This window comes from Pimephales promelas, chromosome 23, assembly GCF_988280905.1.
Source record: "Pimephales promelas chromosome 23, fPimPro1.hap1.1, whole genome shotgun sequence".
Taxonomy (NCBI): Eukaryota; Metazoa; Chordata; class Actinopteri; order Cypriniformes; family Leuciscidae; genus Pimephales; species Pimephales promelas.
The window spans coordinates 11846851-11873462 of NC_142791.1; the positions used below are offsets into that span (position 1 = coordinate 11846851).

The 26612-nt window shown below is 38.6% G+C and overlaps 1 protein-coding gene across 4 annotated transcripts in view; it reads right to left on the reverse strand.

Moving 5' to 3' along the window:
- The window catches only part of unc13bb (unc-13 homolog Bb (C. elegans)), an 85220-nt gene that overhangs the window by 27527 nt on the left and 31081 nt on the right, over window positions 1-26612 (reverse strand). For 2 of the 4 annotated variants that reach the window (XM_039677236.2, XM_089126115.1), the window contains exons 7-12: window positions 26144-26201; window positions 24979-25192; window positions 12957-13253; window positions 12748-12838; window positions 367-413; window positions 105-183 (exon numbers count right to left, since the gene is read on the reverse strand). In XM_039677236.2, coding sequence (XP_039533170.2) covers window positions 105-183; window positions 367-413; window positions 12748-12838; window positions 12957-13253; window positions 24979-25192; window positions 26144-26201 — 786 coding nt within the window. Of the gene's footprint in view, window positions 1-104; window positions 184-366; window positions 414-1251; window positions 1275-1448; window positions 3994-12747; window positions 12839-12956; window positions 13254-13777; window positions 16011-16094; window positions 21359-21502; window positions 23669-24978; window positions 25193-25829; window positions 25860-26143; window positions 26202-26612 lie in introns of those variants that run through there. The other 2 variants (XM_089126114.1, XM_089126116.1) reach the window with 2 other exon arrangements.

Here is a 26612-nt window from a genome sequence, read left to right on the forward strand (position 1 = left end):
AAATTGGATTTGGATTGATGATGTTTCTATTGGGGAACAACACCATGTTGAGAATTATAAAAACACTTTTCTTCATTTTAATGCAAGGTGGAAAGAGTGCTTACCACATCGCTAACCAGAGGAATAGCTTTCTTCTTCCGCAGGTCGGGCATACTGTCAATTCCAAATATTCCACTCCCATTTCTGTGGATATCAACACATTGTGAAGGAGTATTTTCCACGCTTAATAATTAATACACAAGACAATGAACACGTTAATAAAATGCCACTAACTTCTTATAAATATTTCTATATACTCATAAATAATTCCATAACAAAATTTGTACAATACGTTACAGTATCCATAAAACCTAAAGATAAACTTACCCAGCTTTAACCCAAGCATTTCTGGAAGTATCTCCTTTTTCTTTGCCCTATATCATCAAAAATACAGTTTAGAATAACCAATGTGTACTGGGGCAGTCAATGACAAAGATAAAATAAAAGCAATAAAACTTGAACATAACCTAAGATAAATGCAGAGGACACAGGATTGGTTGAGTTTAACCAAAAGGTTTGAGAGAGCAAACCAAAACAAGACAACGGAAAAAAAAAAAATAGACTTTAAGACTTTAAGTTCCATTGATGGAAATCCTTAAAAATCTGATCCAAATGACTGACATGCAACTCATTAGATCAGAGAAAAAGATGAATGAAAAGCGAAAAAATAAATTAAATTTTAAAGCACACACACTCTCAAATTGCCAGCAGAACATAATTATATGATGGACAAACCCGCTAGTAAAATCCAGACAAACATTTAGCAAACTGTTTCCATCTGAGGTGAACCACTTTTGTAATAGCATGAGCATTCTTCCTCAGATAAATAGATGTACAGCTGGATAGCTGAAGTCCCCCAAGGGCATGTGCTATGTGGTATGGAACTGTTTTTAAAGGCAACAATGCAGCAAGATGAAGACCACCATGTCAAATTATCAATAATTTAAAAAGATGGCAAATCACATTAAAGTAAGCAAAACAAAACAGAAGCAAAACACCACATGTAACCATTAAAAGACACAAAACATTGAGTGTTAAAGTCAGACAGAAGATACAGCAAAATCGAATAGAGGGAAGCCTCATACGTTTATCATACACTCCAATAAAGAATGATCATTCAAATAAACTTTGGATGGAAAAACAAAGAAAACCGGCGTTAATGAAAAAAGAAAAGAAATAATGACTAAGAATTGACCAAAACGTAATTATGACCTGATCATCTTCCCTGCTTCCCTCTGTAAGACAGAGCAGGATTATAAAGAAAAAAAGAAAAGAACAATTGATAAACAGTGTTAAAATTAGGGAAGCTTCACAGAAAAACAGTAGGAACGTTTTATTCATCTTAATTACATTTATAACCAACCAAAAATAAAAGACAGCTTTTTGAGTTCTGAACCACAAAAAAGTACCTTGTTTAAATTCCTCTTCAGAGAAAGTGTTCTTTGAGGCATTGGCAATCCTGGATAGTCTATGCCGATGTCTCTTCTCTTTGAGCACACGTTCAATATTGGCAAGGCACTTCTGGTGGTGAGGGTCCTCAAGGGCAGGTTCATTGTCAAGACTATGCTCCACCTGTTTTGCATTAACATCCGTCTCCAGTGTTCCTGAATTAGTGCCCTCAGGACTTATTTCAGTATTACCGGTTCCAAATGCCATTTGGTGATCATAATACTCAACAGTTCCTGAACTCAGACCCACATGTTTTGGGCTAAGCACTGGAATACTCTGCAGATTGGAAAGTTTTTGATCTTTTAAAGTTTCCTCTACAGTATCTGAGTGGTCTACTGCATAGTATTCAGTTGGAGTATGTGAAGGGGAAATCGTGCTAGGAGTAGATACTAGAGGATCAAAGGCTTGGGAATTACGCCGCCGGTGTAGTAATTCCAGCAAGTCCTTCCCATGGAAAGAGGCTTCGATGCTGTTATGAGGAGATGCACTGAGATCTAAAGTTGCACCATCAGAGTGTACAACAGTGTCTACATTTGACTCACCGGGACTCTCCTCCTCAGGGTCATTGGATTTGCAGGGACTTGACAATACAGACTTGGTTTCTTCATCTAGACACTGGGGTTCATGCATGTCAAGCTTTGTCAAGGCTCCCTTTAGAGCCGAGTGGAAGGTTATCATGGCTTTATTTATCTTTACCACATCATATCCTAGATTAGGTGGCTGTGACTCTTCAGTATCTGTATTTTCAGAGTAATCTGGGTCATATTGATCCTCAGACACACTTGGGCAAACCGCACCAGGCCACTCTTTCTCCGAATCCATGTCACAGAGGCAATGCTCACAAGAGGAGTGTAGATTTTGGCAACCGTCATCATAGTCTGTCATTCCAACAGTTGAACAACTAAGGCTTCGGGATGGCCCACTACATGATTCATCAGCATATGCATCCATGGTGTGGTATCCAGAACTTCGGGAATACAAGCAATTTGATGTGCAGTCACAACCAATGTCACAGACTGTCTGATTCTTAGGATGCCTCCAATCTACAACACTGGATGAACTGGATGGAGAGTCATTATGGTTTCCAAACAGTAGGGATAGGTGTTCAGAGCTGCCTCGTGATGAATGACACGGTGTGCTGCTGGTCTCGCCACCATTGTACCCGTGCCATGTATCTGGGTGTCCGACAGTTTCCAATTCATCTGTACTGTTCTGGCAGGAGCAGTAATCCTCCTCGCTCCATCCAGTGTCTCCACTCCATCCTCCTCCACTGACGCTCAACTGCATTTCGGAACGTCTCCAACCACTGTTACGTTGGTCAACCTCCCTAGAATGATAACTTCCATCTTGATCATGACTGTTAGAACTGAGACCCGAGGATAAGGAACTAGTGCTTGTAAACTCTTGCCCATAAACAGGACAGTAACTGGACTTCTTAAATCTGGGAGAGGGGGCATTAAAGTTGTCAGAACTCTTAGGATTGTTTAACTTGGCTCTTCTAGGTACATCTCGATAATCAGTTTCCATATCCCATCCTGACATGTTAGGTCTGGCTGCTAGGGATCTAACTTCATTCTTCTCCAATTTTCTATGCTTTACTACTGGGCTATTATTTCTACTTTGTGGGACTGCAGCGGCATTCTGCCCATCTGGACTCATATGATGAGCCACAACTCTTCGAGGTGATGGATGCCCTACAGCACCAACGGAGTACAGCTCCTCAATTTCCAGCAGCACAGCATCTACACAGCAGGACACTTCATCTACGGAGCCACTTACAGATGTCAGGTATTGTCTCAAATCTGATATCTCCTCTTGGATTTTATTGATCCCTTGCAGTTCCTTCAAAATGTGCTCCACTATGGTGCTTGAGCCACCTCCTCTTGTCTTGTCTCTGTCCTTACTTCGGCTTGGTTTATTATCCATGGCACCACTTCCATCAACACAGCCACTGTAATCTGCTTGGTCAATGGACTCCAATGCAGGACCATTCATTTCCACGAGGGATGGGATTGTAATATTGCCATCACTATTACGCCTCCCCTGCCCACTAAATTTACTCTTGGAGGTATGACTTTCAAAACTACGCTGAGTCGAGAGAATGCACTCATGAGTACAGGGGTCTCTCTTAATGCCACAGATGAACATGTCATCCTCTATCTCTACAGGAGAGTGCTTGGAGTCATAGGCAGTGTTTTCCCCTGAGCCCTGGAGGAATTTCTGAATCTTCTTGCGTATGCTCCGATTGACCTTAGGACTCTGGGTCCGCTTCTTCCCAAGGTCTCTTTTCGTAGACATTTTTTGCTGTAGTTCGCTAGACCCATTGGTTTCATCTTGCTCATTGGAATGACTCCGTGATAACATCCCTTAGAATAAACTGTACCTCAGGTGCGGGCCAGAACCTTGAAGCTCTGGTGCATGTGATTATGGAGTTGTTGCATTTCACCAACAGTGCACGAGGATGTGCTTTTCAGTCAAGATCATAATGAGCTTCAGGCACACCTGACATTTGAGGACAATGACATGAATAGATTAATACAATTTAACAGGCATATTTTGCAATGTTACTGAGAGTGTGATGAAATTCATCAGTTAAATATTAGCATTCATGTAAAAAAAATCAACATTTACTCTTTTGCACTTCTGAAAAGACACTATTGCTCTGTTCTAAAACCTAATTGTCTACAGGTGTATTCACAATGCAAAGGCCATTACAAAATGTATGCATCTAAATTGTGCAGCATTCAAACATTGTTTATTTTAGTCAAATTATAAGGCATAAGGAGTGTTATTTGTGTGGTACAGGTGCAATGCTGCCCATATAGGCCATTCCAAATCAATTGGTTGCTCTTGGAAAAGAGCTTATGACTCCATATTTCATTATGTACTGTACAGTAAGTAAACAGGAGAGGTGCTGAATGTAGTTTAATAAATTATACTAATGGGACTTTGATCAAAAGTAATGCTACAGTACATGCAAGGGTCATCCACATCCACCAACTCTCACACTCACCCAAGTAAAAAGCCAAGTAAGGGTAAGATTCCTTTACCCTGTTTACGCAGGATGTACATGGCACATAGCGACTCATCAGCTGATACTGTAACACTGGCCTTAGCCTGCTTATAAACCTAGTCATTTCATACTACAGTATGACTTTAATATAATTCAAATGTATTCAATTGGAAGAAAGCACTGCAATGGTCTTGTGCTGTGTTCAAGTCCTCCTGGGGAGTTCGTACGTACAAGGTGGGAAGTCGTGTTTATGACGTGAGGTGCATTCAAGTCAGTTTCGTCGGAGCAAAATGGCAGTGTACCTACTTTTAATGAATTACACGAAAATACAGCAAGGTTTGTTAACTCTTGCTAATTAAAAAAAATTAAGAACAAAGAATGCGCATCAGGTGTGTTTTTCTTTTTATGTTTTTTTATTAGCTTATGAAGCCAATGTAAACTCTATCATTAGGTATAATATTTATATTACAAGGATATCATATTTTGTGCAGAGAGCTTGCTTTATAAATGAAAAAGCCTTACAATGTCAATGAGTAAGCATTGAAATTCAATTAAAATTTACCGTCAACAGACGTTGAATGAACGTTTCTCACTGACACGCCCCCAACTCGTACAGATCGGAGCTTAAAGAAAATCCCGAGCTCCCCACTGGTATTTACGCCATTGTGGTGGCGTTCGAGTGCGTTCAACTCGTAATTACGATCTATACGAGATGACTTGAACGCAGCATTGGTCTCCAGAAAACAGCTCAATAAACCATATAAAGTACAAAGTGTTTAATCAAATGTGATAGTATGCAAATTCTAGTGTAATAAATGCAACACCAAGTAACTTTTTCTCTGCGTTCACCCTATAGGTTGCAAGCAGAATTGTCCATTACCCGTGTGGTAAATAATTTAGCCAACCGCTACAGTCGCACGCACGCTCGTTGTTTATCTAGCACCGGCTTTGGAATGAACGATGTCCACAGACAAGGTAGAGTATGATGCATGATTTCATGAAAGTATGATGTATTGTGACATCAGAAACAAAGAAAAACTATATAATGACTATTGTAACGCTTGACGTAAAGCAAGTCAACTTTGTAGTTTTCTTATGTCTTATTAGAACTACAGAATCGCGATCTGATCTGGCAATCTTACATAGCGTGGTTATAGCAGATATAGGACTGCACAGCAAGTCCAGAATTGCCTTTCACCCTGTTACAACTTAATGAACCACTGAAACGATTTTGGAACCATTATTTCAAGGGGAAAAAAAAAAAATCTTACATAGTGTTGCATTAAATTACTAGTCTAAGCATTCTGTTGTGGAAGTCCAGACATTGCCAAACTGGTGGGGCATATTCCACACAGAACATAACATATTATCTTCTTGCCTGTCAGCTCTTCTAACAGTAACTGTTACAGCACAGGGAGGGTGACAGCCCAGCTGTATTCACTGTGCATCATGATTGTTAAGCAGAACCTGCTGGGTCTAATAGCAGCTTCACTACATTTCCTGCCTGTCAGGACAAAATGTTAGCTAGTCTCGTATGGCTATTCAGCTTTCGCTTTTTTATTTATTTAGACACACTCTTTTGCCATATTTAATGGGAGGTCATCATACAAGGCAATCATTGAAATTCAGAGACTGTCCTCTGTGTTATTCTCCAAAAGCATTTAATGGCCAACATGATCTTTACTATGACTCCAACAATGAGCATTTAGGTTGGCAGCTTTCAAGGGCACATTTTGGCTGCTTGCCATGTGTCTGCAATAGGCTAAAATGAATGTCAGGGACAGTATGTTTTATGATGGATTTTTAACTTTACATTTAATACAGTTACAGGAAATGACATACTTTCGAATTAAAGGAGAACTCTGGCGCAGAATGAACCTTTGGTCTAATAACACATTGGTACCTAGTCAACCGTTCTCTGAGATTTGTTTTCATGATAATCGAATGTAAAGAGTTTTATACTTATTAAATACGTATAATGGCATTTAATAAGTAAAAAGAAATCGCTAATTAATACTAGGGATGGGCAACGATTAATCGCATCCAAAATCAAAGTTTGTGTTTACATAATATATGTGTGTGTAGTGTGTATAATTAATTTGTATATATAAATATACACACATGAATGTATATATTTAAGAAATATTTGCATGTATATACTTTATATATATATTTATATATAATTAATATTATATATAAATATAAATATTTGATACACATTTTTCTTAAATATATACATGCATGTGTGGGTATTTATATATACTGTACAAATTAATTATACACACTACAAACACATATATTATGTAAACACATACTTTTATTTTGGATGTGATTAATCGCGATTAATCGTTGCCCTCCCTAGTTAATACCACTAACAAGGCTCAAAATAGCCCCACACTAACACACAGTAACATAATGAGGATCCCTACATGCAAAACGAATCATTGAGAACTTTGTAAGTGTTCAGACCGTTTAATAAGAAGATACTTTATAAAGATAGTCCACTTCGTGTATATAGGCAGGAGCCATCTTTGGAAAACAGTCTCGACAAGTCGAACCACGAACGCAGTTCTCTGAACTTCATACAGTTCAGCTCACAGTTCTGGTTTATGGTTCAACTTATCGAGAGTGTTTTCCAAAGATGGCTCCTGCCTTTATACACGAAGTGGATTGTCTTTAAAAGCATGTAGGGACCCTCATTATGTTACTGTGTTAGCGTGGGGCTATTTTGAGCCTTGTTAGTGGTATTAACTAGAGATTTCTTTTTACTTATTATATGTCCCCATATACTAGCATTATAATCTAAACAGTATTTAAAGATAAAACTCTTTACATTCGATGAAATCAAATCTCAGAGAACAGTTGACTAGGTACCAATGGTTTATTAGACCAAAGGTTCATTTTGTGCCTTAGTTCTCCTTTAAGCCATTTTAACTAAACTAATTGAAATATTTCAAGTTAAAAATTTACACAAACTATGTGCCCTAGTTTTGCCTTTAACTTTCATGCCACAAGAATACTCCGAATTTCATAAATTACATTTAAATATTCCTATTATAAGTTTAACCTCTGCCCAATATCATCCAAAAATGAGCACAGCTGACAGAAACTAATAAATCAGACTCTTTGAAGGACCAATGAGGCTATAACTGATATGTGACTAAAAAAGGCCTAGTTAAACTTGGTGGAATTAAATAAGATTGTGAACTAATTTCTGTGACATTCATTTTGCAGATAGCTCAGGTATCAAAATATTTCATATTCCTGCCTAATTTGCTATTCCATCCAAGAGATAAGATATAGTATATGCAGCAGAATTTCTAATAAGAAACTCTGAACTCTCTCTGCACTGCACTGTTTAGAGTAAGGAGCCCTCATTACTAGTGCTGTTCTTGATTTACCTAGGCTAAGTTAAGACATTAATAATTCAGGACTCAACAATAAGAATGACTCAGTGAAATATTGTGCAACTTCTGCTGACTTCTGGCAATTTAAATAATTTAGCTGACTGAAATAGATTAGGATTTGTAAAAACTGTAAGAATTAAACCAGTCAAAGGTTTGGAATAATTATGTTTTTTTTTTTTTTAATTAAACAAGTCTCTTCTACTCACCAAGGCTGCATTTATTTGATCAAAAATGCAGTAAAAATAGTAATACTGTGAAATATTACAATTTAAAATATTCAGAAATGATTATATGCTGATTTGTTGCTAAAAAACATTAGCATTTAATGACAACATTTAAATATAAAATAAACATCAATGTTAAAAAAAAAGTTGCTGCTTAATATTTCTGTGGAAACCGTGCTACACTACTCTTTACAGGTTTGGTCATCAGGGATGCTGCATCATCACAAAGTTTATCATTTGTACTTTTTTAAGCCTTGCCAATTAAAAAAACTCAATTCGTTACTCCCGCGTGGTTTGAGAAGTTTAGCGTGAGCACAAATCCAAAGCGCGAGCCCAAAAAGACAGCGTGCAAATACTGAATTGTGTTCTCTTTCACATCATCTTGCAGTTGAACAGACAAATTTACACAACACTGTCAAAATGCCCATATTGGCGTATACTGTATATCCTCGTAAACATAGTCGGTTATGTCCTAATACCCGAACTTAACGGTTGAGAAATAAAACGCATATGTAACAGTACATTGGATCCGTGCTTTATGTCTTAAAGGGTCATGAATCCCCAAACCAAATATTCTGAGATTTTAACAGAGGTATGCGTGTTGAACACCATTGAAGACTATGTTAGCATCTATTAGATTTAATAGTTCTGTAGATTGAATAGTTCCGGGTTTAAAATCTTCTTCGTGTCCACGTCACAGTGCACTGTGAGTGCGTTGATGACTCATCGGTGTCTCATAATTATTAATGAGACTAAGTTTTCATATGAGAAGACACTGTCTCTTAATTATTCATTACACAACGTGGATCTTTCCAATGACAGACATGTTAAACTGTAATATCGCTGTAATATTAAACTGTAATATCGAGAGAGGCAATCATGGGACGCAAGTGTTTGTTTTCGTGGTGCAAAAGTCCAAGTGGGTTGAAGGCGTAATTTATGTCCCGTAGACAGGTACGTTGCATTATGATTGCAAGCAGTATCAATAATGTCAAAAATGTGACGAGCAGTCAAATGTCCCGGTGTGTGTGTGCAAGTGTTCTTCTCACCACCGTGTTTTGACGAGTTTCATAGGCTTGATATGGTTTCTTATTCAAAAGTGGTCAAAATTTGATTATTTGTTCTTAGTTTATTAATGACAGTTTACTTTGTCTTTAACAATATTTTAAATTTATACGAGTGGGCTGACATAACCTTATTTATTAAGGTAACATGGGCAAGAAACAATGCAAACAATAAGGTAAATAGGCCTATATATATATATATATATATATATATATATAGTTCTTTTTTGAAGTAGGTCCATTGAAAATTAATGTGAAATTCATACTTTTACTCAGCAAACGAATATTTAATTGGTCAAAAGTGACTGTAAAGACATTTATTATGTCTTTATGTTACAAAAAATATATATACTTCAAATAAATGCGGTTTTGAACTTTTTATTTATCAAAGCATCCTGAAAATGGCCACCAAAATATTAAGCAGCAAAAAAGTTCAAAATTGATAAGAAACATTATCAATAATTGAGCACCAATAATAATTCATAATAACTGATAATATTTGATAACAAAACCAGCATATTAGAAAGATTTATGAAGAATCGTGTGACACTAGAGTAGATTTATTAGCTGATGAAATTCAGATTTGCATCACAGAAATAAATTACATTTTAGCATTTATTAAAATACAAAACAGTTATTTTAAAGTTGTGTAATGTCATTTAAAATACAATAAATTACCAATATATACAAAAATAAATCACTGCCTTACAGTTCTGTAATCTGACTTATTTTCCAAATGATTTAAGTCACATTAAGTAGTAAGATGGGTTGTTGAGCGTTTTTCAGATTGACTTTAAGTGCTTCAATTTTCATAGTGCATTAATTTTTAATATATTTTGAATTAGGTGTTATAAGTAATAGTATTTCTAACACTTTCTATTACTCCTGGTGTTTGGTGTCTGCAATAACTTTTTTGAAGGGCATAAACAAGCTGATAACTTATCAGACCAAACTAGACAGTCAACAATAAAACATTCAATTACTATTATAATAAATATTCAACCTTAAGTCTAATTCTATGCTACATTTAATATATTCAGGTGAACCTCATGAACAAGTGATCAGGACTTATTTCACTCCAAGATGAAAAAAAAAAGGTTCTAAAAATAGGTTTCGGGTAAGATATAACCCCAATATTTTTATAACAATTTTCATAAAATTGACCCTTACTAATCTTCATCAGCACAAGAAAACTACACTGAAAAAAGTGCAAAACTTACCTCACAGGAGAAAAAAAAGACAAAAATCAAGTTTCACTTTGAGGATTCAAGAACACCCAAACCAAACCACCTGCGAATAAAAATGCCTCCGGATTTCAAATTGTTGACCTAATCAACACTCCTGCACGGCAAGGATTTATCCATTCAGCTGCTCTGGCAATCCAGCACATCTCGAACAAAAAAGCAGACACAACCCTCTCCACAAACTGACATCTGCACAGTTGAGCGGATTCCAGTCTAGGCTAGTGTGACAGTCACAGTGGAGCATCTCTCCCTCAAACAACCTCCTCACTTGCTCTCCCTCTCTCGCTCTCTTTCTCCGTGTCCTCTGGCAATGCATTCCAACACAAAGCTAATCTGGAACTGTCAAAATGCCAGCATCCCATCTCTCCTCTCTTGTCGCCATTGCCTACAATTAAACATTTGAATGTTACAGGGAACTTTTGTTTTTTACGAATTTTGTAGAGTCAATTAGTCAAATAACACAAATGTTATATTGCTGCTCAAAAATCCTCCATATGTTGATTATGAAGTGCAACCAATGACAACAAACAACAATTCGTTAAAACGCTAAAGACCAATCAGGGTATGAGCTAAATCGTATTACACTGTTAAAGCAGAAAGGTGTGTAAATCTAGTCTTAGCGGTCTTATCTGTGTTTGATTTATGACTGTAAGGAGGCATATAAGACGCTGTTTTACAGCTAAATCTCCTTTAATGCAGATATTTATAAGAATAAGCTCATTTTGAAATTATTCCCTATGTCCTTCACAGCAAAAATAATTGAAGTGACTAAGTAACGTGCTGAGCCACACCCATTGTCTCTCCACTGTATTAAATTAGCAGCTTTTACATAAGCATTCACAATAAGTCGCAAGCAGCAATCACTATAATGGAGCCTCAATCAAGAGTGCCGTATGTGAAACCACTTAATTAGCATGAGCGGCGCGTTATCGGAATAAATTACTACAGCTTTAAAAATTCATAGTCCTATCGACATTGTACATAAAAGTAGACATTGTCATATAAAATCAAAAGCAGGCACTTTTCATCCAAAGTAATCAAAATTAGAATTAATCTGATTTGACATTATTATTTTGTGATGCTATTAATTCTGATTTAAGGCCACAAAAGTGCCTTGCGATGTTCATTTATTTCTAGTGGCTCACACACTCAATTTTGTGTGCGGTCAAATGAAAGAAACGATAGGGGACAACAGCATTGCTAATTACTGACTGTCAAGATGAGAGAGAAAGAGAAAGAGAAAGGGAGAGACAGAGAGAGAAAGAAATGGGGCAAACAGCGCTAGATTTTTAGAACAAGCAACAGAACAAGGGAAAAAAATAAATATAATGATGTAATACAAAGCTTTAAAATGAAAGTAATCTTAATTGCATTACATAGTTAGGCTACACAGATTGTAAAAATGTATAGTATATACTGTAATTGCCAATAAATAGCCAATAATTATTTTAAATGAATCATAGAAACTCATAGAAATAAGTATTAATTATTAAAAGTAAATTATAGAACATATTTGCAATTAATATTTTTAAATACCGCAAAGATAATTTAAGCATAAGTGCTATGAAATTATTTTTATACACACCCTAGCACATTATACTCCACTGCATATACCTTTACTCCATCTTTAACACTATATTCCAACACTTTTGATGATTAGACATGACCAATAGCCCTGCAGTTTACTTTGTAGACTTCCCAGAGTCAATTCCCCAATTTCTTTTAACTAGTCATTAAATACCCTTCAAGACACACACTATCTCTAGCTCCCTGCCTCTCTATGCTTAATTACTCTGAGACTTTATCAGAGGCATCAGACAGCAACTCTTCAGAGCCTGACCTTGGCCCTCGCAGATTAATGCTGTGAGGTCTAGGCTAGGAACCCAGCATGCCTTTCCTAGCTGATACTGTACCTTAGTGGACTACCAGTTTCGCAATGACGAATTTTCTATGCCCCAAGTTTCAACAAACCAAAAAATGAAATGCAAAATAAATATTTCTAAAAGTCTCAAAAAATGACAATGTTTCAAGTTTAAATCTTGTATGGTAAAACTCAACCAATCCAAAACAGATGTTCATGAATGAGCTGATAGGGGCAGAGCAATTCATACTTACCTACTAGAAAAGAATAAAAGGTAAGTAGATTCAATTCAAGAGATAATTTTATAATGGATTGATAAGATGCTGGTTACTTATGCAGGTTTTTAGGAAAAAAGATATGTGATAGTGTTTGATCTAAAGTGTGAAACTGGATAAAATGAAGGAGGAATGACAAAGGAGATGGAGGGTATGAGCTCCCTACTATACCTCCTTAAGCTGAACTCTCACTTTGTTGATTGCCTTAAGCCAGCGTACTCTGGATGGAGAGAATGGCAAAGCTGATCCATCATCTCTGAAGCTAGAAAAACAAAATATCTTGTGAAACTGAATTCATGATATTGAAAATATTTATAATAACAAATGTACACAGTAAACTGTAAGCTGTAACTCACTGTAAGCCAGTACAATATCTGTACCTTTTGAGAGTTTTTTCAGGCATTTTGTCCACATGAGAAACCCCCTCATTTTTAATGGTGCTGCTTATACTCTTTCCATTTTCTTGGGAGGATTTCAATCCCTCATCTTCCCCCAAGGAAGTATGTCCATTGGTAGTGTGATGCCCATTTCTGGATGGCCGATAGCCGGTGCTGTGGTAGGAATGGTAGGACTCCTCTAACTCTGAACAGGCAGCACTCTCCTGACCAGTCTCACTAAGCTGAGAACTAGCTTGACTGAGATTGCCTGAAGATCCAAAACGACTAGAGTCCACGGGGCTAAAGAAAGAAAGATTAGTAACAAATGAGTTACCGTCACTGAGATTGTGAACTACATTCATTGCATACTGTAAGTAGGTCTAAATTCCAATTAAGAAACACAATAAAAGCAACACACAGCTAATGGAAATACACAATTACACAACAGCTATACAATTCACGTTGCACTGAGAAAAAACAATCACATGTAGGGAAAGACACCATCTTCATAAACTAAAGCTAAAAGTTAAACTAAAAGTCAGTTAGTGTGTTTACATGCACATTAATATTCTTAGTCTGCAAATTCTGATAATGATGAGGCCTTAAAAGATTTTATAGTTTAGAAATTGGTATCTGAAAATTTTAGAAAGCATATTTTTTTTGGTGTAACGCACTTCAAATTGTAAAAGTAAAACACTAAACTACATAAGAAAGAAACATTTATATTTTTATATACACATTAGCCTTGTAAGAATTATGACTGTGCATGTAAACTTATTGCAACATAAATGGTTTATGAAACCATTTAGTATGCTGCTACTAGCCTTTTTGGAATCAAAAGGTCCTTCTTTTCCTGCTGTAATCCTGAAGGGACATCTGTAGAAGGTTGGGTCTGGATATGGATTTCTATTTCTTTTTGTGGAGGTGGATCAGGTGTGGAAGCACCGAGTTGGGGCTTATCTGTGTCATTTTCTGGGACAACAAATTCTGTCTTTTGGTCTTCAGAATTTGCAACAATTTCTTGTTTAATGTCAACAGGGTGTGGGATTTCACCATTTTCTTCCTTTGAGATAAAATTGTTATTCCCTATTTTAGCAGTTGTACTATCTTCAAAATGTAGTTTATTCTCCTGAGCTTTAGGCTGGGTTGTAACAATTGGAGGTGTTTGTTGCTTAAGAGGTTCCGGAGTTTCTTTCTGCCATGGAAAACCAAATTTTGCTCCAAATAAAGATGTTGACGTTTCTTCTTTCGATATCACAGTCTTCTCTTGAAACAGCCCTGGTGAAATTGACTTAAATCCAGAGAGAAACTTGCCACCTTCTGTGTTTGATATTGAGGGTGGTGAAGAAAAGAAAGATCCAAAAGACTTTCCAGCGTCTGCAGCTCCAGACATGAAACCAAACTTAGGTGGTGTTAAACCTGGCATGCCAAATATGGACTGAGAAGGTTCTGATGATGGAGGGTGTTGAGCTATTTTTGAGCTACTGTCTACTGCAGGAACTGATTTGTCTGTAATCTTTGCTTCAGGTTCAGAAACAATGACAATATTTTTCTCATGTATTACTTCACCTTCAGTAGGCTCCTTAACAACTGTTTCAGCTGGATGACAGCTGGGAGCTGATGTGGGATCTACAGTTGCAACTGTTAAATTACTGCAAGTATCATCAGCAGGCATTTCTTTCACAGGCAAATGGATTTCTACTTTATCTCCAGACAATGTAAGATCCCCAGGAGATGACCGTGAATCATTATGTGCACTCTGATCTTGGACTGACTGAAGCGACTGAGTAGAGGTAACAGATTGTGTTGCGTCAGCTGCTTTGGGTGCTTCAGGTGATTTAAACATACTGAAAAGGTCCGTTTTTATGGACTCAGTGGGTAGGCTACTTGAAAGGCCAAAGAATGAGGTTTTTTGTGTGGTGGTGTTTGGGTGTGGTTGTGAGAAGAGACCACCAGATGAATTTGTTACTGAACTGGCACCAGTGAACAGTTTAGACATAAAGCCACTAACAGCTTCAGTTGATGAGTCTATGACAGATTTCTGTGGCTCAGGATGTTTAGGATGTCCCTCAAAGCCATTGGGCTCAGTTGAATCACCCTGTTTTACATGTTGAGTTTGACCATCTGTAGTCTGAATTTCTGTTTTTATACTCTGCTCTGAGTTTGAATTAATATCTTTTAATAAAGCATCTCCAGGTACACTAGCATTTTTTAGGGTAACATCTAGATTACTCCCTTCAAGAACTATTGTCTCAACAATGGTATCTGAGCTTTTTTCAGTGATATCAGCAGAGACTGAAGCCATTGAAGCTGCTTTTTTGTCATCGGCCAAGGGTATAGAGTGCTTGGAATCATCATTCTGGGGTCCTGATTTATTTTCCTCCATGGAGCTCAAATTTGACAGGCCAAAGCCCACAGACTTATTACCCTCAGATGGTTTTGATGTTGGTCCAGTTTGACTAGCTGAAGGTGTTGAACTAGAACCACTGAACATGGAAAGAAGACCTTTTCCAGGAGCATCCTTAGAAGCAACTCCAGATAGAATACCTCCAAATATTGAAGAAGGCTGAGGTGTGGCCTGTTGTGGACTTGATCCACCAAACACAGAAAATAAACCTTTTCCTGGCAACTCATTAAAGGCAGAAGCACCTGGACTGTTACTCTCAACTTTATGCCCTGCATTGGCTGTACCGGGCTGTGAAGTTGGTCCAGAAAACATAGAAAATAGATTCTTGCCAGGAATTTCCATTGATCCCGAGGCACCGGGGAAAATCCCACCAAGTATAGATCCGGTTTGAGAAGAAGCATTTTGAGAACCTGAGCCAGAAAACATTGACAACAAGCCTGAGGTTGCTCCCTCTTTTGGTGGCACTACACCCGGAGCAGCAGAATCCTGCTGGTGTGCTGGTGACTTGTTCAATTCAGAAGATGCCAAACTACCATCAATAGCTCCCAATACCTCTTGTGGGGCTTTTGTTGCTGATACAGTTGGATCACAGCTTAGTGTCTCACTTGGCTGATGTGTAGTCCCACTGAACTTTGACAAAAGACCTTTACCAGGGGATTCATTTGAGAGCAGACCACTTAGAAGTGAGGAAGGATGAGAAGAGCCTGGCAATGTATTTTGTCCAGTGATAATATTAGGTGGTTCCTTTGACTCTTTTTGAACTTGAAGAGAAATTGAACTTGACACTGAATTTGGTTCCTGAGGGCTAGATTCACTAGACAAGGAGGGTAGTTCATTTACTGATTGCTCTTTACATGGCCTACTAGGTGGGACAACAGACTCAGGAGTCAAGCCTCCCTGCATAGCTGTTGGGTGGCTGATTGTTCCGGAGCTTACAAGTAAACCCTTTGCTGGACTGTCATTAGGTGGTTCCTTCGAAAGAGTTGCTCCTGTTGCAGAAGAAGATACTGATTGTGGTGGAGATTTTTGAGAGTTAAACCCATCCAAAACAGTAGTATGTTTAACTTTCTGCTCATTAGTAGGGACTGGAACTCTGGTGGATGGCGGTTGTGCTCCAAACATAGAGAATAGGCCTTTTGCTGGACTCTCATTAGAGGTTGATGATCCACCTAATATACCACCCAAAATTGATCCTGCCTGCTGTGAAGGTTGTTGTCCTGAACCACCAAACATAGAAAATAAACTTTTACCCAGGGGCTCTTTTGGTTGTCCATTCCCTTGAGGTGCAGGCTGAGTGGTAGATTGGAGATTAGGGCCACTGAACATAGACAGCAGTCCAGTTACTGGTGTATCTTTTGGTGGGTCAGCTCCAGATACAGGTGAAGTCTGCTGAGTGCTAGAACCACTAATCATAGAGAGTAAACCCATGGCTGATGTTTCCTTTGGAGGGACAGTTCCTGATGTTTGTTTTTGATGAAGAGAACCCAGTTGTGTTGAAGACTGTTGTGCACTACTAGTGCCACTGAACACAGAAAATAAATTCAGACCTTGAGTCTCTTTTGGAAGAGCAGATCCTCCTTGTGTGGGAGTTTGACTTGTGGATCCAGTCTGTGGTGAAGTCTGTTGAATGCTGGAACCTCCAAATAAAGTCAGGATGTTTTTGCCTGGTGGCTCTTTTGCAGATGCACCATCCACTGATTCTTGAGAAGAGGCAGATCCGGTTTGAAATGGAGTTTGTTGCTGACTGGAACCACCAAATATGGACATCAGCCCTTTGCCTTCCTCTTTAGAGGCTGTGGTCCCTGAGAACATATCCCCAACAGAGAAACCAAATAACCCACCAGACGGCTTGGAGGGGGCATCTGGTTTTGTCTCCCCAGTTGGTGGCATAGTTTGAGATCTCCCTGGTGTTGGTACCTTGTTAGCATCGGCAGAAAATATCTGAGATCCGGAGACACTTCTTTTTTGAAATGACTGTAATAGACTAGGTAATTCTGGCTGACGATCTTGTCCACAGGTACTCACTGATTGTTGTTTCTGAATTCCTTTAGGCATTGTTTTTGTTTGGCGGCAGTCTTTGTTTACATCATTTATCATAGAAGTTGGCTGCTGGTGTGAGGGAGAATGTTGCAGATTTGTCTTTGATAGTGTGGGAGAAGGACTTTCTATGTTAAAAAAATCACCTATTGACCCAAAAAGGCTAGACATTCCAGTTTTGTCTTGGTTTGCGGTTGAATCTTTTATGCTAGCAGACACAGATCCATCTTTCTCTGGTTGTCTAGATAACGGCTGAGTAGATTTAGAGGCCTCTGACTTTACTTCCTCCATTCCCACTGTTGTCTTGAAAAAGTTTAAAAACCCACCCAACTGCTCAGATGGCTTCCCACCATGTGTATCTCCTGGCTGAGAAACATCTGGAGAGGAAGATTCACAGGTTATACTTGAGCAGTCTCTAGAAGTTGCAGTAGTAGAACCAATGGATGTTAAAGAAAGAGAGGACTGTTGTGACATTGTGGCTTGTCTAGCCAGTTTGGGTTTCTGAGATGAGCTTAAAGTGGATGCACCTTGAGGAGTTGTGGAAGCTGTTGACTGTGTTGGAGATGTTAGTGACACTCCAGATGTCGTTGAAATTGGTTTGGATGCCAACTGATTTGTACTCTCCGAGCGAGTTGTTCCACAAGAGGAGTCATCCTTTATGATCTTTGATTTAAGACTCTGAAAACCTGTTGAGATTATATTTTTGGCTTGCTGATCAATAAGTCGAGTTTCTCCTTTGGCAGGAGGTAATTTTGAGGCAGTTGTGTTTTTGGTTGATTCTGAATCTAAGTTTTTGCCAACAATTGAGGATAGAAAAGACGATATTTTCTTAATGGATCGATCTGGCTGCTCCTCCCCAGGCTGTACTCTCTTTCTCCACTCTTCTTCTGAAACATCATCTACATGCTTTACTTGTACACCAGTGGATGAACGGCGTCTCAGTTGAGGCTGGTAGCAGCTATAGACACCTGTGGTAGGTGAATTTGTAGTTGAGGTAGCACCAAATGAAATAGAAACCTTCTGGGATAGCAGTTCTTTCATTTCTCTGCTGTTGAGATTTGCACTATTGTGGTTGGCACCATAAAATGAGAGGTCAACAGCTTCCTGAGAAGGATCCCAGTGATGATAAGTGGTCTGGAGCTGTTGTTTTGTATCCATCTTAACCTTGTTGAATTGATAATTGGAAAAATCCAGAGCTCGCTGTCTTTGAAGAAGAATGGAATCCTCAAACATCTGAGAGAAACACTCTAGATTAAGATTCATGATTTGGTTACCTTTTCTATAGGCAGCTGACAAGTCAAGAGGTGCAGTAAGAAGTTCAGCTTCATTTTGGTCTTGCCCTGGAAACCAGAGGAGCTCATCTTCATTATAGAGAGGAATCTTAAAACCACAAACTTTAACCATCTCATTATACAACCAAGCACTAGGATAGAAGTCCCCTTTATTTCCCCACTCTTGTTCTGGGGCACACGCATAGACATATTGCCCAGACTCGTCTGTCAGTAGGGCGTAAATATACTCATAATCAGTGTAGACAAAATATCCACAATCTCCATCATCTGCAGGCCACCACATCCCTTGGTCCAAAAGTGAAAGCCATTGCTGATACCACTCTGACTCTTCAAGATAAACATGTTCCTCCATATCAATGTTGCTTGTTGAAGAGTAGTTCCAATGATTTGGTGATGTAGCTACATTAACATAGCTTCCATTATTCCCAGGTTGACTGAAAATTTCTGATGTGCCTTGATAGATATACTGTCCATTAGCAGAGTAAGAAAGATGTGGAGGGGTTTCCTCATAATATCCCTCATGATATGAAACACTGTTTAGACTGTAACAACTTTCTGCACTAAACGAATGCCACTTTCCTAATTTAGCATTATTTTTCATGCTCAAATTCAATACACCAAACTCTTGGCTACCAATAGCATCCAAACTGTTATGGCTATTCCATGCTCTTGGTCTAATTGAACTATTGGGAATATCTTTGAAATACTCCGGTTGATTATCGTTCTGTCCCTTGCATCTCATCCATTCCCGAGTAGGACAATATTGTTGATTTACATCCATATTTATATTGTTCAGACACTGGGAAGATTTGTGGACTTCATTGCTTAGTGAACTTCCATGTCCATCAGGATAGAAGCCCAATGACTGATCATTCAGCTGTTGCCACAAAATTGATTCTTGGATCCATGAGTGTTCATCATTGGGACTAAGTTCCAATGCATACGAAGAAGAGCCTTGTTGGTAACCATACTGTTCTGATATACTATGTAAGGATGGATAGCTCTGCCTTAAATATTCCTGTGACATTACAGCTCGAGGCGGGTAACCAAGAGGGGGGCTACAAAGATTGTCAGTGGTATATGAAGTGTTTCTTACTTGACTAGAGAGCAAAAAGTTTTGTGAGCTATATAAGAGGGGTAAATTACCAGTGCTATTTGATGTGTATGCAGTACGATTTTGTTTTGACCTTGCATAACTTGCTGGTGTCCTCAAATCAAGGCTCTCTGTGTCACAGATCCTAGGCACAATATTTAAGTCAGATACATTGTCTCTCAGAAGTCCATTAGAATGTGATCCTTCAACAACCATGTCCTCCATTTTGGCAGGGGAAACATCTGTTGTAATCTTGCTGAATATTCCTGATATGAAACCTTGTTGATTGGAGGGCTTTTGGTTTTGCAGTTCAGCTTGATTCTGAGAGGGTAGTTGAGGTAGCTGCCTTTTTGATTGACATTTCTGAGTGGAAATCTGTGTTGGTATATGTTGCTGCTCCTGTTTCTGTTTAAATGAATTCTGTCCGTTTGGAGATGCATCTTCAGGATGCGAGGATGTGAGCTTACTGAATAGACCAGACAAAATTCCTGACTGAGAGGATGTATCTTGCATTGCCACAGGAGAACTATGTTTTTTCTCAATTGACTGCTGCAAACAAGCATGTTCATTGTTTTCCTTTGTAACAGGTGGCATATTCAGTTCCTGTGACTCAGTGGAGGATACTTTAAGAAAGGCAGAAAAGAGACCACCTGACTGGGATTTTTGTTTAAATGAATTATCTTGAGTTGAGTGGCTTTGTCCCATTACATTTGTTTTTGGCTGGAGAGGAGAGGACTGATAGTTGGATGCTTGTATTTGTTGTGTTGACTGAGAGACAGAAACATCTGATGTGGCAAACTTGAAAGGGCCGGACGAAAGGTCATCTTGTTGAGAAGGTCCTTGATGGGATACACTTTGTCCAGGGGCATCTACTATGCCTTTCTGATGTTGGTCTGACTGCTGATTCTGAATTCTGGACTGCTGAGCAAGGTTAGAGCTCTGTCTGTCTGCATTCATCTTGGCAGGATCTTGATGAGAACTCACACTTGATGATTTTTGTTGCTCCTGGGACATGTTTGTTTGAGTGTCTGACACCTTGTCAGTGGAGGCAAATCTGAAAAGGCCAGACAAAATACTCCCCTGTTGAGGTGGTGCACTAGCACATTTTGGCTGTTGCTCAGAGAGATTTTGGAGAGGTCTATGAGACTCGTTTCCATAGGAGGATGAGACAAGAGGATTAGATGCACTTTGTTGGGGGTGAGGTTGGTTTTGTTGATTTATTACTTGAGCAGACTGGCTCCTTTGTTGTGAATGATTGAGTTGAGTAACTGCTGTCATATCACCCGTTGATGCAAATTTCATGAATCCTGAGAGTAAGCCTCCTTGTTGTGATTGATTAGTAGATGTTTGGGAACCTGGTGAATCATCAGAGGCAGCTGATTTAAACAAACTAGAAAACAGGCCCTGACGTTCATTTTGAGATGTTTTTTGCTCTGTAACACGAGGGACTTCACTTAGACCAGGATGTTGGTGCCTAAATTGCATTTGTTCTTTAGCAGAAACTGGATTCTGATGTTGCATCCTAGGTACATTCTGATTTGACCCTGGAGGAAGTGTAGAGCTCTGAGTATTAGGCCTTTGGGGAGGAGGTTGAGAGCTCTGAATATTAGGCCTTTGGGGAGGAGGTTGAGAGCTCTGAATATTAGGCCTTTGGGGAGGAATTTGAGAGCTCTGAATATTAGGCCTTTGGGGAGGAAGTTGAGAGCTCTGAATATTAGGCTTTTGGGTAGGTGTAGTAACAGGTTGCAGATCTTCGGTTGGTGCCACCTTGAAAAAACTAGAAAACCAACCTGTTTCTGTGTTCACCATAGCCTTTGCCTCAGGGGGTTCTTTATGAATCCGTGTTGTTGATTTTGTATTGTCAGGAACTGAAGAGGGAAATACACCTGTATCTACGTTTGTGGCTGGAAGAGTTTGATCGGTCTTAACTGAGTTTTGTGACATACTTCTTGTTGTACTAGAATCCTCACCAGTTGCAAATTTAAGAAATCCAGAAAACAGCCCCCCTTCTGATTTTTGAGGTTGTGGGACAGATACATTGCCAGAGGAGACAGGAGGTTGGCTTATAATGGAGGATTTATCTGAAAGTTTTTCTACTTTTATGTTTTCCGCTGAACTGAAGACAGGAAAAACTGTCTGTGTTTGAGTCTGAGGAGGCACTGAATATCCAGGTGAGATTAATGAACTGATAGATTTCTTAAAAGGACTAAAAAATCCTGACTCCTCAGCGGAGTTTTGTGTTAGAGGCTTAATGTGCGTCTTCTCACTATTTATTGCATTAGAGGTAGTTGTAAGAAGGTTTTCACCGTTAACTTGATATGCATCTGACATTTTACTGTGTTTTGTATAGTCTTTCAAAACTATCTGCTGCTCTCCTGGCTTCCTTTGCCTTGCATCAAAATCCATTTGAAAATAACTTTTGTCATTTTCTCCAGTGAAAATTTTCCCATTTTCCTGCACTGAATTCATAGAAGATGGTGTCTCTTTGTGAGCTTCGACACCACTGTACTCATTTCTGATTGTTTGAGTTGACTGGTCTACCCCTTGAAAGTTGGCATCAGATGGCTGGAAAGACGAAAGAGATGGCATTGCAAACTTCCTATCATACTGAGGATCCTGAGTAGGTGATACCACAGCTACTGGTGTGGGACTTTGTGCAGACTTTGGTATGAAGGACAACAATTTTGATATACCAGAACGAGCTGGAACATTATTTGGTGCCTCTGATTGTTCAACAGACTTAGACCCTACTTGTTTTGAGCTTGACACAACTTTATCTGTTAAAGAGCTAAATAATGAGCTCATGGCATTCTTTATCTCTGCCACTCCATGTTCAGAATCACCACTTGAACTTAGTTCTTTGGCATCTATGGGTTTTTCTTTTACTTCCTTAGAGATGATCCCTTGCTCATCTCCAACTGATTCCGTTCTTGCACTACCCTGAGAAGACAGCCTTGATTTGTTAGACTTCGGTAAGGATCCATATTTACTGATCTCCTCTTCTTTTTCAGCTAGATATTCCGATACAGTTTCAACCAGGCACTGCAGCTCATCCATAGGATCAACATATTCATCACTAGGTTCCTCTACAGGAGACAGCATGACCTCTGGAGCCCATCCACCAATTTTACACTTTCCACTTTTCTTGTCACGGTAACCTTGAAGCCTCTCACTCTGGCTACCATATGTTGAGAGACATCCATAGTGGCTATAATTCTTCCTCTCCTCACTCCTGAGTGCCTTAGCTAAAGAGGTCATTTCCTCTAACTCCTCCTCAGAGCCAATGGAATATTGTATCTCATCTGAACCCTCAGAATCAAAGCCTACATCTTCCCTCAGTCTAGCAGCTTCTTCCTCTTGATATGCAACATAATTCTCCAGTGTGTTTTCTAGCTTGTTTTTGGCCCACATTCTAGTTTTGTAGAGTAAGCCATTTTTGTATGGTTTCAGGCATGGCATCATGTTTTCATCAGCCTCTTCCATTTCTTTCACTTGACGTAATACAAGCTCGCTTCGTTTTTGACGGAGAAATGCAAGATCAGGAGGGAAATGCTCTGCTCCGACATGTTCCAGTCCTCCTGGATCCCGGATTTTTTTCTTTCTCCTTTGGTCAATAGTGGCATAGCCTTCTGGGTAAGCAGCATTTAATGAAGCACTTTTATTTTTTATTGGAGACAACTGCTTGAGTATGGGGTCATGGTAAGCCTTTTCAATATTAACAAGATCATCTTGTCTGTCTTGCTCCTCAATCCATGTCTGTTTCTCTCGATTAAGGAACTCATTCTGGGTACTTTTAACCTGTGGTTTGTATTTTACCTCCCAATCCTCCACACCCATGCCTGAATCTACTGGGACAATCCTAACTCTACCCCTTTGATTAGGAACTCTAGCGGAGATTAAAAGGATGGAAGAGGATAAAAAGGAGGGGGAAAGAAAGAAAGAGAAAAACGCATTTCAACATTAGAGACAAAAGCTGCTGAAAGCAAAAACATGATCATAGTGATGCACTAGAGCAATGTCAAAGCAAAAGCTTTGAGTTTAAAGTGCCCCTATTTTATTTTCTCATAATATACATTTACACATCACCACATTTTCAACGATTCTCAAACGACTTGTCGGATAATTCAATCTCTCTAAATCCTTCCTTTCCGTGAGCTACTCTGCTCTGATTGGCCAGACAGCTTATTTTATTGATTGGTCTACCGTATACAGCACGTGTGTCGAAAACCAAACCACCCATTGTCATAACAACATCAATTATGCGTGTCCTGAGACTTCCTCCACTGTACACTAAACACAGTAATGAACAATGACTCCGATTTTACCATATCAATCAAAATGCAAGTCCGACGATGAAACAATGGAAGAACTAGTAATTCAACCCGAACTTCCATCACAAGGACGACTCGAGCAGGACATTTCTCAGTGATATGCGACTCAGTTTGAGGTACATTATGAGATGTTGCAACTGTAATTCCTCACCGTCTGCATTAACAATTGCATGTCGGTGCATGTTACAGTGCAGTTTCGCATTCAAAACATTGCAGGATGTTTTCATTCTTTTAGGTTACACACTACATGAAAGGTCATTTTCAAAAATCCATAATAGGGACACTTTAAGTAAAGATTTTTTTTACATTCCTTATTATACCATGAAATGCCTTTCACCTCACTGACAAATAGACACCCCTCTCCCCAACCATAACTTAATGACCAAAAGAAATACAATCTCTGGTCTGTATTTTTTTTAAAGGGATCTGATGCAATAGAATTATCCGGATTAGCTCTGTGCTGGGCCACACAAAAGACTCTGATTAACCACAATCTTGGAATACCACATTTCAGTTTTTTTTTTTCTCTTACACAAATCCCAAGTCTAAAAGACTAGAAATCCATTCTCAGATTGCAAGTTGCAAGTTGAAAGTTTGGCATAACAAACAAAGATGGTCTGTACCCAGCAGGATATTTGGCAGAACACAAAACAATGAAAAATAAAAAAATAAATAGAAATTTAAACGAGGAAAAAAATCCGCTCATAACAAGATATTCATATTCCTTAATATGTGTTACTTTTTTCCAAATTGCTATTTCAAAGCTGATTTATGGACATACTGTATCTGTTCCAAAATGTCGGGTGCAGTTGCACACAAAGTAACAAGACGTATAGTGAGTATACTCAATAGTAACTGAATGTACCTGCTTGCATGGTGCTCCCTATAGTCAAATTCAAAGCTGTGCAAAGAGTCAGCACAGGAGTCCATATGCTGCTGAAAACGTGGCCCCATGGGATACTGGTGAAGTGAAGAGTTGGGCTGGGCTGTGGTGTGGTAGCGGGGAGGTAAACTACTGCTCGTCTCACTCCTGTAGTCACTGTCTCTGTCCTCCACAGGACTGTCCAGGTCATCCAAAGCTAGTTAGGGTGAGGCAGAAAGGTCAGGCTGGAAATATTACAGATGAGTAATGCATAAAATTCCAATCTATCTTGGATTTTTTTTATAAATATATTTTGATGTAAATACAAGAAAAGCATAAAACAATCTCTGATCATCCTAGTGAAATCATATGCGTCTCTCTGAAACAAAGTTGACACAATACAAACAAGTAGACGGAAGTGAATGCAGGATAACTTAAACAGGGAGCTCACAACATACACAAAGAACAAATCATTATCTCAACAGGGTAAAAACTCAAGGATATTTTGGGGGGGAAATTCATGCATCCAATCTAAACAAAGCACCTAAATATTTTAATATGTAAATTACTGTTAATTTAATATTTTTCAGGTGAATTCATTTTCAGGTTCATTATCAAATATTTTCAGATATTTATTTTTTACACTATTTTTACACTAAATATTTACATTTGCCATTGCAAAACTATTATAAAATGTGTTACAATACATGGATCTGTGGGGTTGTATTGAGATTTCATCCATGCAAGTGTGCATGAAAATCTCAACACTTCGGGCTCATATGAAAGTACAGAAGGGCTTTTAAGGGTCCGGAGAAGTTCTAGGGAGTAAAGGGTAACTGTATAAAATTACATACTCTGGCTGTCGGCCCATCCAAAATAGTTGCCTGGTGAGGTTAAAAATCAAGAGTGAGAGAAGATGTGCAAAAATAAAATCCCTTTACAAAGACTGACATTTTGGTTCTAATGTGAATGCTTGTGTTTGATTCAAATGCAGGATGCTTTAGCGGACATTTGTGTTTCGATATGCTATGAACAGATTGTATGTTAACATATACACTACTCGAAGGTGACAAAAAGAAGAGGCATGTGAAGATAAAGGAGTGGACAGTGTAGTGAAGCATCAGGCATGATGCCGTGGCTCCATCTAGTGTGAGATGTTGTCACTCACAGCATTGAGAGGCAGCACCGGGCAGAGGGCGTCCCGCTACTTCATCCTGTAAGGGAAACTAACATGAGGAGAGAGAACAGGATAAGAGTAAACATGAAAAAAGTATAAAGTAGTAATTACATGCAGATTCCAATAATAATAATAATAAAAAACATTAAATTGCATGCATATTCACTGCAAAACTCACTTCAAACTGTACAGATACAATATTATATATATCTTGAGACCGATTAATTTAAGGACTTTATTATGATTTTTGCAAAATAAGAATTTTTTGTATATTCATGATTATACTGATAAATCTGCCGTACAATAATATATATGTATATTTAATTAGTGCCTTTCCAAAACCCAAGGTTCCTTTAAAGAAGTCCTAGACAATTACCCATGAGTGTGTTTTATTATTCTGGTCATATTAAAAACAGCAACAAAAACTGCTCAAAGCACACACACATGCTGATCCCATACC